Raw genomic sequence first — 13,606 nt, forward strand, 5'->3', positions numbered from 1 at the left:
GGTGTGAAAGCAATATCAGCTACACGACTGTAAGCTGATAATAATGCTGGAGTTTTGCTTCAGTAGAAGGTAAAAAAAATGACAATATATTCTCTTTTTACAGTGGGCACACCCACTGTCCTTGAAAAATAATATAGCTTTTTTTTAAAAATGTGATTCATCTTTTATTCTCAGGAAATGACAAAAATGAGAGACAGCTAATTCTCAGGCTGACTCTGTGTGGCAACATTGCATTGCAACATCAAAATCACAGAGCAGAAAAAGCCTGAGGGCAAAGAGGATTTCAGGCACTTCCATCAACCTGCATGGAGACAAGAACTCATCTTACAGGGCGGTCTAATGAGATGTGCTCACTTTCCCTTCCCAAACATAGTGGAAAGATCCATAATTCATTAAAGCAAAACTTATGTTCGTGCATTACAGCTGCCACCACTTTAAAAAGACGGACACATTTCCTGCCCTTCTTCTGAAAGCCCTTGGTGCCCTGCTTTGCTCTGGTGCATGCGTACTTTGTGCTTCTAATTTCTGCTGAAGGTGGTTTTATTATGCAGACACCATGGGGGTGGTTACACTCCACTGAATTAATGTCACCTGATTGGATGCCAGGGAATGGAAGAAGGGTAAAAATATGAATATGGAGCCTTTGAAAAGTTTGAAAGTGCATTGAAAAAAAAATCAGGTAAAAGAGAGGCTCAACGAGTATATGACCTGAGCTAGTTTGCATCCCCTGTTTTTGTTTTCCTGGTGGGCCATGAAACCGATGTGGCTAGTCAGGTGGATTTTACTCCTCCCTCCCCGGGCCAGGTTAGGCAGAAAGATAACCAGGATGCCAGACAATCACAGCAGAGCTACAGCATTCTCCTCTTGCACTCCACTCTTCTCTTTTCCACCCTGGTGACGTCAGCCCCCTAGACCACACGACTCTGCTGCAAACAGCACACCTGCTGGCTTCACAGTCCATCTGGCCCCGCTCCATGTCTTGCTCAGCTCTCCGAGCAGAAATGCAGATCTGTTTACAACCTGGGCACACAGTCACGATCCTATAGTAGCTGCGGTTTGCATTTCACGCTTGCTCACTGGGGGAAAGAGGAGTCGTGGCTCTGTAGCCCGCTGGTGACAGCAGACACCAAAGTGACAACAATCACGCGTCTTATTAGGGTTTCGTTGTTCCCATTACAGGTTAAACAATTCCTCGGTATGCTGCAAGATGGTTTTGCTGTGTGTTTATCTACATGTCGCTGACTAATCAGGAGAATTCTCCCAGGGTTTCCTTACATCACTTCACCACAACTCCACAGCATCCACAAACAGAGCAGCCGCTGTCTTGTAATTGAAGTGACAGGCCCTCTCACCTACTACTAAAATCAGCATGAACATAAAACTGCACCATCATCAAAGCAACACTGGGAGTAGAGAGAGACCAAAGGGAGGGAAAGACGCTTATTATGATCAGGGCCTGGGCTTGTTTTAAGTTTTTAAAGAAATATGCCTGTGCTGACAATATCAATCGTTTGTTTTGGGTTCTGGAAAATCCCTCTTAAAAGAGGACATGTGCCGTTCGTGAACACCGGGAAGCTGCAGCCATTTAATCATCACATCCAACCCTGCATCAACAACACATGGCACATCTTTGGTTTTATCAGTGTAGTGGCACATTGTGCAACTGAGGGGGCATGTTTCATGGGATACCCTATGTGCATTGCTGGAAACTGCATGGACAGCGTTACCAACAGCCTCCCTTCTCAAGCTTGGAGAGGATATAATAATAATAATAATAATAATAATAATAATACAGAGAGAAGGGAACTGCTTTGATTCATTACTTTAAGAGGATAGTGAGCTTCTGGCAACCACTCAATCTGAGCTTGAGTTATGTCTGTACTACAAGGCTCCCTGACGTCTCTAATCCCACGACCGAATTCTCTCATGGTTGAGGTAATAGTAGGTCATGAAAGGGGGAGAAAAAAGGTTTGCACAAGCCTATTCGGGATGGCAAAATAAATAACTACACGTTTCTATTTTAGGTCTAATTTATCTTGGTTGACACCAGCAGGAGCAGCAGCGGGGCATTCAGGCACTTGCTGCCACCCCCCCTGATAAAACACTTGCTTTTCTGTCTGCCAGGTCAGACACAATCGCAGCGCGCTGCGGAGTGAATAAACAGGTGACTAACCTGAATGGTGCACGTATATTCCGTGTCGTCCAGCAGCCTGACCGTGCAGTTGTATTCCCGCTCAAGATTCCTGACGCTGCCACTCATAAATCGGCTCAACATCTTTCTCTCCCAGGTTTCGCCGCTCTGCGTCTACAGGACCAGAACAATAAACTCGAACACCAGCATGCAAGTGAATGTCACATTGACCGCATTTCCCGGTCCCCTGAACGACCAGCAGCCACGGATTCAGCCGCCGAGGCAAGCACCATTGTTGTCCCGTTAAGTTTTCCGTGCTGCGGGCCCGTGCTGAGAGCAAAATCCAAGGATGCCCGCATCCAGATCCAGAGGCTGCTCAGCCCTGCTGCTGCTGCTCTGTGTGTGTGTCTGTGTGGAGCTGAGGATTATCTCTCACCATTCACTGCTGCCACTTGAGCAAGCGGGCGGGTCCAAATGAAAACTGACGTCAAAGAGAGCCAACGGGAGTGTGAAGTTTCAGTATATACTGATTTTCTTTTCTTACGCCTAATTTTCCCATGACCAGCAATTATGCATTAGAAAACTTTTAAAAGGTTAGCTTCTTTTTATGACTCCCTCAGTATGAAGTTAAAATTATTCACCCAAATCATGCTGTGCGAGGAGCAGTGTTATAACGTGAATCATTTAATGGGTCTTTGGAGGTAGACGTCAGGTTCACGATGAAACGTTGGAGAGAAATCAAGCTGCTCCTGCCTGGCTGACCTAAAACCAGCGGCGTCGGGTGTCACACAACTTCCCAGGTGGTGGATATTAAATGTGTTGGGCTGCCACCTGCAGGCCATTCGTTGTCATTGCGGCAAGAAAATTGAGTGAAAATGTTTCGTCAGCCTAAAACGGAAATGCAAAGCTTGTATTACAACAACAACAAAATCACGTTAAAGTGGCGTAAGAATGTATTAACAATTTAAATCGATAAAAACAAAGCGTCCCGAGGATGACGTACATCTCTGCCGTGACCCGGATTCGAACCGGGGTTGCTGCGGCCACAACGCAGAGTACTAACCACTATACGATCACGGCGAGCTAACGGGGACTGACTGCACCCCGCTTATTTTTGTCTTTAAGTAGAGTACGTCATCACGATGCTTCGAGGTCGAAAGTTGATTTATTTTAACCGTCGCCTAATCCACTAATCCACATTTATGTCCAAGACATGAGTTGTTCATAATCAAACACTTGATGCTAATTGTTGTTGGATCACAAATCTATTTGTATTGTCTGGTGAAAGTGCCTTGCTCAGAGGTTAGAGGAGATCTAGACTATTTGGAGCTGCAATTGTAATTGTTTTTTGGGTTTTTTGTTTTTTTTTACATTTCCTTTCATAACTAACAGACTACTTGAGATTTTTAAAAAAGGCATGTACCAATAAACACACACATATATACAATAATTAATAGTGCGGTTGCTATTTTTACTAGCAAGGTCAAGACTACAATATCCGTTTCTTATGCAGGAAGTCGGAAAGCTAGAATTGCCCCCCCCTGTGGGCATTATGTCCACCTGCTATATGGTAAAATGTAATCACATTATTGTAGAAGTACAGTACTATACAACTCACGAGTCACCCCTTATTTCTATTTTGCTTCCAGTTCGCCAGACTTTTTGTAAGTTTAAAAAAAAGAAGATCTTGAGCAATAATCTCGAGTCAAAGTTTTTTGGACACTCATTTTCACACCATTTTCAGCTTTTTTTTAGACCATGGTTTTTTGTTTGTTCTATTGTTCCATTTGCTTGTTCTGCCACTTAATACTGACAAGTGAACCATTCAAGCATAAGAAAATGCGCAACTAGCCAAAGGCACAAACCAGTGTTGGGTCTACAAATGACAGACTCAGCAATCTTAAATTGCATCTTTAAGCACTTTTAAGCTGTTTATAGCAGCCTGTTGTAAAAACACATAATTTATTCCCATTTCTTTACCAGAATCTGCAGAAATTGCCAAAGATAGAACAGTTTGACAGGATCCATAAGATATTTTTTGCACCAACAAGGTGATTCCCAAAAACCTGACAGCTGAAAACTTGGCTTATAGCTGCACTAAAATAACATTTTAAAAAGAGGAAACTGAAAAAGTGGAGGACAAAGGCAGAAGTGGTGAGCTTAAAAAGCAAAACAAAAACATGGCAGATGAGCAGTATCTCAAACTCATGTTCTTAAGAAATATGAAAAAAAAAAAAATCAGAAAAAAAACAAAGTTGATGAAATCATAAACGCAGAAGATTACAGTTGGATTTTGATTCAACATGCAGTAGCTTCTGGCAAATGTCTGATGTTTTTCAGAATGACAGTGATCTTAAAAGCATTGCCAACACAGTAAAAGCATACCTGGAACAAAACAAAAGGCAGTCAACATTGAAAGAAGAGCTTTGAATGTTCTTCAAGAAGCCTGGAGAACTATTCCTGAAGACTACCTAAAGAAATTACAAGAAAGCTGCCTAAGACAGTTCAGACTTTTTTCGATGAATAAAGGTGATCATAGCAAATATTGTCTTTCAAGCTCAACAGAATTGAACAAACTCTGTTTTCGTCTTATTTGCTGTATTTCCATGTTCCAATAAATCAGAGCACCCATATCCCACTTTACTGAAAACAATATAAAGAACTGAGGGGTGGCTTGAGACTTTTGCACAGTAATATATCGAATAATGCAACCCACAGCATTTTTTAGACTGTATACGACAAAATTAATTTATCTGTTAGGTATAGGCTATGCACTAAAGGAAAAAAAATCTACTTTGATTTTTCCAGACTTAGCAGCTACTTGAGATTTTAATTCTTCGTTTTGAGCTAAAAGCAAATTTTACTCAAATATAGTGACAATCTGATAATGTACGTTAGGTTTAAGACTTAAGACAGACAACAGATATTAACTGAATGTTTCCAGCACCTTATTGAATTAATGCCATGAAGAATTTAGACAATCCAAAGGCAAAAGACGGCCCAACCCAGTACTAGCGAAGTTAAAACTGACATATTTTAATTTATTCTACAAACTTGAATTAAGCATCACTGTGAAAATGCTCCTTGAGAAAAACAAACAAACAAAAAAAACAACAACCCCAAAACAATTAAAATGTAGATTTTAAAGTTCAACAGCAAAACATATTGATATAATAAATTGCTTGTTTGTTTGTTTTTTAAAAAAAGTGATCAACGTAGTATTCTTCATTAGATAAATTACTGACAGTATTGTCTTCATTTAATAATTTAGGCCAGCCAGCTTGCCACTGATGGAAAAAACAAAAGTGTTATATACAATTAATGTTTTCTAAGCATATAATTTATGATGAAAATCAGCTTACAGTGTTATTGTGCCTACTAATCTAACAGCTGAAGGCTGGTAAGACAAAAACAAACCTCAATCACTTACTCACTTATACATTATCATCATCATTCATAGACAAGTACAAACATGTTTACAGCAACTGTAAACAAAACAAGAGATTTCCAACCAGTATTTACAAAAGTAGTACCAGAAAGTTTTAATGTGGACAGCTGAAGTCGTTCTCATCATTCTCTTCAGGTTCATTGCTCCACGTAACAGGAATTTTAGCAGCACACACCGCCTTTCTAGTGAAAGGGCGGCATGACCCAGTCTGATGCAGCGGGGGATTGCTACTAGCGATGTTGCCCATGCTTTTAGCAAAAGCGCCTTCTCGTGTCCTGCCTGCTGCTCCATGATTCCTCCTGTACAGTTTGCAGGAAGCCACGAGAGGCTTTCCTATGTCCACCTGCTGGCTTTCTGTCTGACGCAGTTTACTGTCTCTGTGAGTATAGTGTAGATCCACCTTTATGACCATCGACTCCTAAAAAAAACAAAAAAAACAAAAACAATTATTGTAAGGAGTAAACACTATTAGAGAAAGGTATTAGTATAGATATATGGAGACATACCTTGAGCTTCTGAAGAGCACAGAGCCTCAGAGTACAGTCTGGGTTAACATTATTCATAAGTAGTAGTGAGTCCATGTCCTCTGACCTGCCAGACCTGGAAAATATGTCTTCCATCGTCTGAGGATTAAAAGCACAAATAATGTTATTATTATATATGTAAACCATCTTCATCAATATAAATAAACAGCTGTATTTACAGTGGTTTGGCACTGAATCGTTGCTAAAAAAAGTGCAGTATCACATTCAAAAATCAGCCACTAGATGTCAGGATTACGCAAGAGTCAAAGTCAGCCAAACTGACGGAATTATTTCACAAGAGCAGTGCTGCTCATAACCATTACTGCTTCCTGAGTCATCTGCGGTTGCAGCATGCTGGAAGCCTATATATGGGCAGAACTTCCTCACACATGTGAAATGTGGGTGTGAATGGTCATCATTGAGAAATTCATTTTGTCTAGTGGAAACTGACGAGCATTTTGCTATGAGCCATGTGGAATTTGTCGTGTAGGGACAAGCTGAGAATTTTATCCAAATCCTGAGTTTACTGATAGGCTTTGCCAAAAATCAAAAGCAGTTATGTAACAGTTACATTTCAGTGTATTGCAATTTAGACATACTGCCATTAACAATGCCCCTGCCTTTGTACTCCAGGGCCTACTTAGGCTTGTTCGGATAGCCGAATTTGGTGAAAAAGTCTGACAGTGAAGTGGAAAATAAGAAATACTTACAGGTATACTGCTTAGTGTGACCACGCAGTCCTGGGTATGGGGGCCTGTGGTCTTTACAGTGGCAAAAGCTACGAGAACATTAGAGTACAAAGCTGAGAAGCTGACTTCCACTTCTACTCTGCAAAGAAACATCAGCCGCTTCTTCCGTGGTAGCTCTGAAAGCAGATGTGAAACGTTTTTGGTTTTTTTAAATAGAAGGGAAAAAAGCATGCATAAAAACATGTTCCAAAACTTATTCGACATTTCATTTTTTTTTTAATCATGATGCTATTTACTTAAGGAGGATTTTGCAGAGCCCATGACCAAATTAGGACTTTCAGCAACTCATTTATCTCAAGCCACAGACTTTTATCTTCCATCTAGGAAGAGTTCTTAGATTAATCCACAATATCAAGATTCAGTTTGAGCAAATGTGCAAAAAGAAAATACGAGGAAGTCTGAGTTGTCAAAACAGACTTCCTTCCATCAAAGGGGAAAATGCACAGCGTAAAATAAACCATTTCCCTCTTTGCATTAATCAAACGGAATCATGAATTATGCTGAAAAAAATCTTAAACCACAGTGTGCAGATTTAGTTTGTCACACATTGTTGAGTAGGAGGTGAGAAAAAGGTTAAACAGTACACTCACTCTCTTTGTGGGGATTTATGTTTCAGCGAGAGAAATCTACGTCATGACCGCAAACACCTCCGATGTAACTAACAGCACGTCGGGTCAACGGAGCCCACAGCCGCTATTGTTACTGGCCCGTTCGGCACAGTCGCTTCCCTCTTGTACATTTCCAGCTGCTTTTTTGAATTCATCAGCATGAGACTAACAATCATGGCCTCGATATAAGTGCTCTCAAATGTCAGCAAATTCCTGGAGGAGGATTGCTGAAATATCGGAATGGACGTCAGGGAATTTACAAAGAAGTGGAAAAACTAGAGGAACAGATATGTTTGACCGTGAAAAACACTGACCGTGACAAAGAGGAGTATTTTTTTTTCCTATCATGGCTTGTGCAGTTTATTAAAGACTGTGACATGGCCGCATGTTAATTTGTTTTGCTTCAGAGGAAAATAAAGCATATTTGCACATATTCTGTCACCAGCAGTAACATCGATAAAGACAAAAAAAAAAAAAAAAAAAGAAGGAAAATGTTCTCCCATCTCACCATTTGCTTGTCTCCAGCAGGCATCTCGCAGGTGAAGCTCTTTTGTGTGGCCGGTGGTTCGAACTGGATCTGCAAGGGATCGTGGTTCCTTCAGTGTGTGTTTGATCTCCACCGCCTGTTTGCCTGTGATTAGAGGATCTCTGCCCAGATCTGGTGGAGAAAAGGAGGGGTTCAGATGGAGGTAAATACAATGAAATACAGCAGCTACACACGTTTTTAGCGTTTCTTTGGCCCCTTCCTTTAACTCGGTCCTGTTTAAACAACTTTAAGAAAATCAGCACTGCTTGAAAACTTTGGCAACCTTGCAATCGTCCTAGTGGTCTGTTCATCTTAGGACAGCAGTGAGTGAGGAATGTTCCAGAAACAAATATGAGAGATTCATCAGAATCTCATGGTTGTATTTGAGGAACTCTGGGATATTTTTTTAAAAAAAGGCATTTTTAAAATTCACTGTTACTGATAACACGAGTTTTGGGAAAAACCCCTATTCACAAGATGTCAAGCATGCAAAACAAAAGTCATTAATAGGACTAAACGGGGGATATTCAGGGAGAACTAAAACTATGCTCACAGAATAGGACACAAATTTGGAGTTGTCATCTGAATAAAGCAAGTACACTCCTTTAATGAGAGGGTTATTGCTATAACACAAACAACCAAACGAGAGGCTTAAAGAGGCTCACAAATTTAAAATAAATAAATAAATAAATAAATAAGTAAAAAAAAGAACAATTTTCATATCCAACACCACACTTATTCATTTAAATATTTTCACACACAGAGACAGGGCTGTCAGCAGGATGTCCTGTTCTGGTAAGTCTAATTTGTTAGTGAGCCCATGAGAGCAGTGGCAGGGAGTGCCCAAACTGCAGAGCAGCTGTCTTGCACTCTGCAGCTCTCAGGTTTCTTGCTCTTCTCTATCCAACAGTGTGAATTTCCAAAGAATGAGGTCACATGCTAATGGCGTTTTGAAAATTTCTTCTACCGGGGGCTCATCAAACTGACAAACACACTGAACAGCTTCCCTTCATCGGCACAGTCATCGCTTTACTTACAGGACCCGAGTAAACAACATTAAAATGAGATACAAGTGATTCCAAAAGTTGTCTGTGGTCCGTGGTGTATACCAAAGGGCAACCTGTTCCCCTCGGTGCTGTTTACCCTTCATCTCTAACTGTCAGCCTACTGAATTATGTGTTTATATCCCTAATAAACTGAACAGAAACAAAAAGAAGGAAATGTACATTTTTAATTGATATGTATGGTTTTCTTAAAAATGAAACAAATGATTTTGGTGTCAGCCACATTAATGTCTCACTCAGTCAAAGCCATTTCTATTGATATAGCAGCCCTTTATATTAGGCATTTTGGAAATGAATCATCATGTAAACAAAGTAAAAACCCCATTCTTAATTTTCCAATTTAACTCTTACCCTCTGAAACCTTCTCTAAAACATGCGTGACTTTCTCAGCTTGCAGGATGTGCTTGTTCAAGTACTTTGTAAAGATCCCAGTACTCTTGCCCCCGTCCTGGACCTCGAATGCTTCAGCATCTTCGCACCTGTAATGATTAAAGGAGAGGGGTTATTTTTATTTTGCATGACTTTCTACAACAGTGACTTTCTAAAATTTTATGCTATAAACCAAAAACAAGCTGCACATGAAATCAATTAATTGATTTCCCCCCCATTTGCAGTTGAATACAAAACAATTAATACTACATACGTGGCATAACCGTAAACTGTGTTCCCGCTGGGTGCCAGTGGCTTGATGGCAGATAATAAGGAACCCTGGTTGTACCTACAGAGTGAAATGAAGTTACACAAATAACAAATCTATGTCATGTTAACTGAGCTTTTACAAAGAAATTTACATATCCAGATATCGGCTCAGTGCAGAAATTAATCATTGCACTTACCATTTTCTACAGGTGTCCAGCAGGATTACACTCAGTGCAGTCTGCCTTTCCTGCATGCTGAGCATGATCCTCTGCACACAGACACAGTTTTCGGTTCCGTACGGTTGCGGAGCATCGACGGACACCAAGTAATTCCTTCCCGCATGCTCATAACCATGGCCCGCATAGTAGAAAAGGCCTGTAGAGAGAATACACATCTGATTACTACGACAATAACAAAAGTGCTGCAGTAATTCTGCAGTCCTGGAATACATGACAGTCAATCTGAGGAGGTAACACATCATCATAAAGATGCCTGACTTCTAATCACATTTGTTTCATTATTAACAACAGAAAGAGAGAATAGAAGCAGATAATATCACCTCACAGCTCCAAACTGCGCTATTGACACCAACACTTTTTTATTTATATTTTTTTTAATAACACTAACACACTGTTACAAGTGGAACAGTAAAACATAAAAAGAACGAGTTATTTAACAAGCACGTGGAAATAGCCACACCGTCCCACATACGTATGAAGTCATACAGCCGTTATCTAACATTGATGACAAGATAAGAACCACGGAATATGACGAAGGAAGTTACAGTGCTTTAGGTGCCACATAAACCTCTAAATAATAGCATCAGCATTTTCTAAGAACAGCAGCTGAATACTGAAATTCAGCTAATGACAAAAGCTTTTTCCAAAAGAAATAGGCAGGAAAAAAAAATTATAACGCTCACCGTAAACGCCTTTGTCAAGGAGATGAATGAACTTCTCAATAGCAGTAAGCATCTCCTCCCTGGTCAGATCCAGCAAGGAGACGACTCTGAAGCCAAGCTGCCGCAAGAGGTTGCCGAGCTCATGAACATCCATGACGGGTGCCATCAAGGCCGGGTGGTTGGAGTAATTCAAGTTGCCAATAAGTAAGGCGACCTTATCAGTGGCTGCAAGAAAGTTCAATGTCTGATTCAAAAATCACTCCAACACAAGAAAATTCCCAAACACTCTGACAGTTTTCCTCTCCACACATCAAATGACAAGATGTTTCTTTCCATTAAACTTTACCTGTGAGCACTGCTGGAGGAGGTTGATCACTCTTCACTAGAGATTGTGATTAAAAAAAGAAAAAAGAAGCACAAAATCAGTTCATGTTAAACAAAAAACTGACCTAAAGTAGCATTTCTGTCTGGGGAGCATATAGAGAACAATAGAACTCAAAGATTCAATAGTATTCTCTGTGAAAGTCACTTTTATTCCAAGTAAGTTATAAACAGGAGAATCGCTTCAAGAACTAGTTTCACTTTACATCACTTTCCTGTTTTGTGTATAAGGCTTGAGCCCAGCACTATTTGGAGAACAACTTCCTTTTTAGTCTGTAGAAATGGGAAAGTACCTCCAGCATAATGGAAACAACTTAGTGCCTTAGAGCTAAACCAGTGGAATGAAAGGAGTGTGAAGCATTTATTTTTCTCCTTGACACATTTTATTAGTAATAGAGAAAGTAAAGGAATGGGAAAGAATACAGTCCTGAAACTGGGATAAGACAGGTATCACTGTACTGATTTTTGTTTTAAGTTTCACTTTCAGCTTACCAATGTCAACATCGACGGGCTCAGTCCACCTCTCTCCTAGTGTGTTAGATAGCGAGCACAGGTATGTTCCACTGTGTTCAGCTGTCGCGCACTCAATCTGCAAATATAATAAATCACATTGTTTGTGTCTCTGTCCAAAAGTGAAATATTAACTACGTTGTTTAATGAATTTAATGAATTACACAGTGGGATCAGAGGTAAGAAAACACTCCATCTTCACCGCCGTTCCTCCTTACCTGCAGTGTACCGCTTTTCATGTCCAGCAGTGGCTGTCCATTTCTGTACCACTGGTAGGAAGGAGCTGGGACACCAAAGGCAGCGCATTGTAGAACAAGTTTTGTACCTGGTTGAATCTTTTGCGGCTTGGGGTTGGTGGCAATGTGAGGCTCACCTTGCCAGTCTATGGGCAAGCCTGACGATTCAAAGAAAAAGACGGGTTGAAATGAAAACTGCATCTATACGACAAAAATGACATGCAACCAGCATGATGATTTACCTGATTTATCAATGTCCAACACCTTGACCTTCACCCAGTTGCTGAACACACATTTATAGTACTGGTCATTCACTCGGCACACATAGAGCTGAGTTTGTTGAGCTCTGATGGTCAGATCAGCTAGAGTGCCATTAGGTACCTTAGGGAGGAAATCATTGACAGCAACAAACGGTCATTTTCACACTAAATCCAACAAGAGTGCTTGAAAACTAACTTCTTGAAAGTTAAATTCACATACTTCTTTTTTTGCACCATCTGTAAACCATTGGTAGTTGAGGATGCCCGTGCCCTGAGCACGGACACTCAGAGTCACCTTATGGTTCACAGGTACACACACAGAGACAGGATGACGCACTATCACAATTTCTAGTGAGGAAAAAAACAAAACAAAAAAGCGACAACTTCAGTTTCATAAAACCAAACTTAGTTCTGTTTCGCTGGAAAAAATAACACAAGTGAAACAGTGCTGGTGCTGAGATTAAAACATACCACTGATCATTGTGTGCTTGGGGAAGGATCCAGTCATCTGTGCATTTTCTTCTTCTGCCGAACTGTAAGAAAATCACTGCCTATAATATCCCCACGTACAGAAAAGAAACTCCAAATGAATGGCATGAAAAGGAAAACGATGTATTTAACCTCTCATTTCTAGTCAGGTCAGCTGTTAACCGTACAAAAACTCCAGGATATATTTAAAAACGTCCTAACTGAGTAATTAGGTGTTTAATATGACCGTAACTATTACGTGTTTTACTGCATACCTGCCGTCAACCTCGGACTAGTTGAGAAGCTGTCACCCCTCGGCCAGAATATGTTTTCCTGTTCTCAGGCTTCATAACTTCAAATTTATAGCCCGAACTCTTCCTCCCTTTCCCGGAACGAGAAGGCGCACGCACACATTACCGTTATGTCTGTAATACTGGAGCACCCTTACAACAAAGCAGTAAAGCCCAATCCATATCATGCTAAAAACAAACCCAAGTCTCCTTTTAGTTATAATACTGAAGCATATCTTACACTTAAGAAACAAAAGAGAGCATTTCTGTGCCTGTTAGAGCGATGTAAATTATTTAAATTAAAAGCCAAACTTCTTTTTCTGGCATTACGGTAATGAGCAATCTGGCCCTTTTCAGCTGATGCATAATCACTGTCTGAGGTCAGAGTCTGGAGAGCAGCAAAGTAAAACGGTGTTTTTCAGTTCTAGTTAGTTAGTTAGTTAGTTAGTTAGTTAGTTAGTTAGTTAGTTAGGCTAACTCAAACTTTACTAGATGTCTGTTCGTGGTGCAACGCGAATAAAAAATGTCACGTTGAAGACAAGCAAGCTTCAAAAACCTTGCGTCATAGCACAAATCTGCAATACGGAGTGTTTAAAATGTCTTTTTATATGTTTCAGTAGATATTATGGTCGACCATGAACGCTTATTGGCTGTTTATAAGCATTTAATTACAACATATTCCAACAATTTGTTTACTAATCTATAATATGTGGTTTTATTTTTGTAAAGTACACAATAAAGTGTACGATTGAATGCCTATGTTCTATTTTTTTTTAAGGGGCATTAGGTTTTAATACATATACTGGCTTAATTTTGGGATATTTGCTTGTTAATGCTACATTTTATATAAATGTAATAAAATGTGATAGGG

The 13,606-nt window shown here is 40.1% G+C and overlaps 2 protein-coding genes and 1 non-coding gene across 7 annotated transcripts in view; all 3 read right to left on the minus strand.

Annotated features, from left to right (window-relative positions):
* LOC102299895 (FERM domain-containing protein 5) overlaps positions 1-2,609 on the minus strand; it is a 61,969-nt gene extending 59,360 nt beyond the window's left edge. For 2 of the 4 annotated variants that reach the window (XM_005928688.3, XM_014335620.2), the window contains exon 1: positions 2,174-2,606. In XM_005928688.3, coding sequence (XP_005928750.1) covers positions 2,174-2,275 — 102 coding nt within the window. In that variant the 5' untranslated portion in view covers positions 2,276-2,606. Of the gene's footprint in view, positions 1-2,173 lie in introns of all 4 variants that reach the window. The other 2 variants (XM_014335621.2, XM_005928689.3) reach the window with 2 other exon arrangements.
* A 530-nt stretch (positions 2,610-3,139) lies between these two features.
* Positions 3,140-3,211, minus strand: trnah-gug. The gene has a single exon. It is a non-coding gene; the product is annotated as a tRNA-His (tRNA).
* Positions 3,212-5,331: 2,120 nt separating this feature from the next.
* On the minus strand, positions 5,332-12,845 carry malt3 (MALT paracaspase 3). 2 transcript variants are annotated; one of them, XM_005928691.3, is made up of 15 exons: positions 12,721-12,845; positions 12,449-12,510; positions 12,198-12,325; positions 11,960-12,098; positions 11,700-11,875; positions 11,464-11,560; positions 10,937-10,972; positions 10,612-10,815; positions 9,887-10,064; positions 9,694-9,768; positions 9,402-9,529; positions 7,969-8,118; positions 6,814-6,968; positions 6,086-6,202; positions 5,332-5,997 (listed from the first exon to the last, which is right to left on the minus strand). In XM_005928691.3, the coding sequence occupies exons 2-15, from the start codon at positions 12,483-12,485 to the stop codon at positions 5,674-5,676; spliced, it is 1,944 nt and encodes a 647-aa protein (XP_005928753.1). In that variant the 5' UTR covers positions 12,486-12,510; positions 12,721-12,845; the 3' UTR covers positions 5,332-5,673. The 2 variants fall into 2 exon arrangements, with proteins under 2 accessions (XP_005928753.1, XP_014191108.1); XM_014335622.2 differs by having other exon boundaries at positions 12,449-12,528; positions 12,721-12,836.
* Between the last annotated feature and the right edge of the window lie 761 nt (positions 12,846-13,606).

The sequence above is a fragment of the Haplochromis burtoni genome, unplaced genomic scaffold, assembly GCF_018398535.1.
Source record: "Haplochromis burtoni strain Fernald_Lab_line unplaced genomic scaffold, NCSU_Asbu1 Contig_114, whole genome shotgun sequence".
Taxonomy (NCBI): Eukaryota; Metazoa; Chordata; class Actinopteri; order Cichliformes; family Cichlidae; genus Haplochromis; species Haplochromis burtoni.

Bases quoted from the DNA above. Each gene is read 5' to 3' on its own strand.
- malt3 (XM_005928691.3), bottom strand. From the start codon at position 12,485: ATGACTGGATCCTTCCCCAAGCACACAATGATCAGTG. The intron at 11,876-11,959 runs GTAAATCATCAT...TTGAATCGTCAG, and splicing joins GTTGGACATTGATAAATCAG to GCTTGCCCATAGACTGGCAA. The intron at 5,998-6,085 runs GTATGTCTCCAT...TGTTTTTTTTAG, and splicing joins GTGCTCTTCAGAAGCTCAAG to GAGTCGATGGTCATAAAGGT.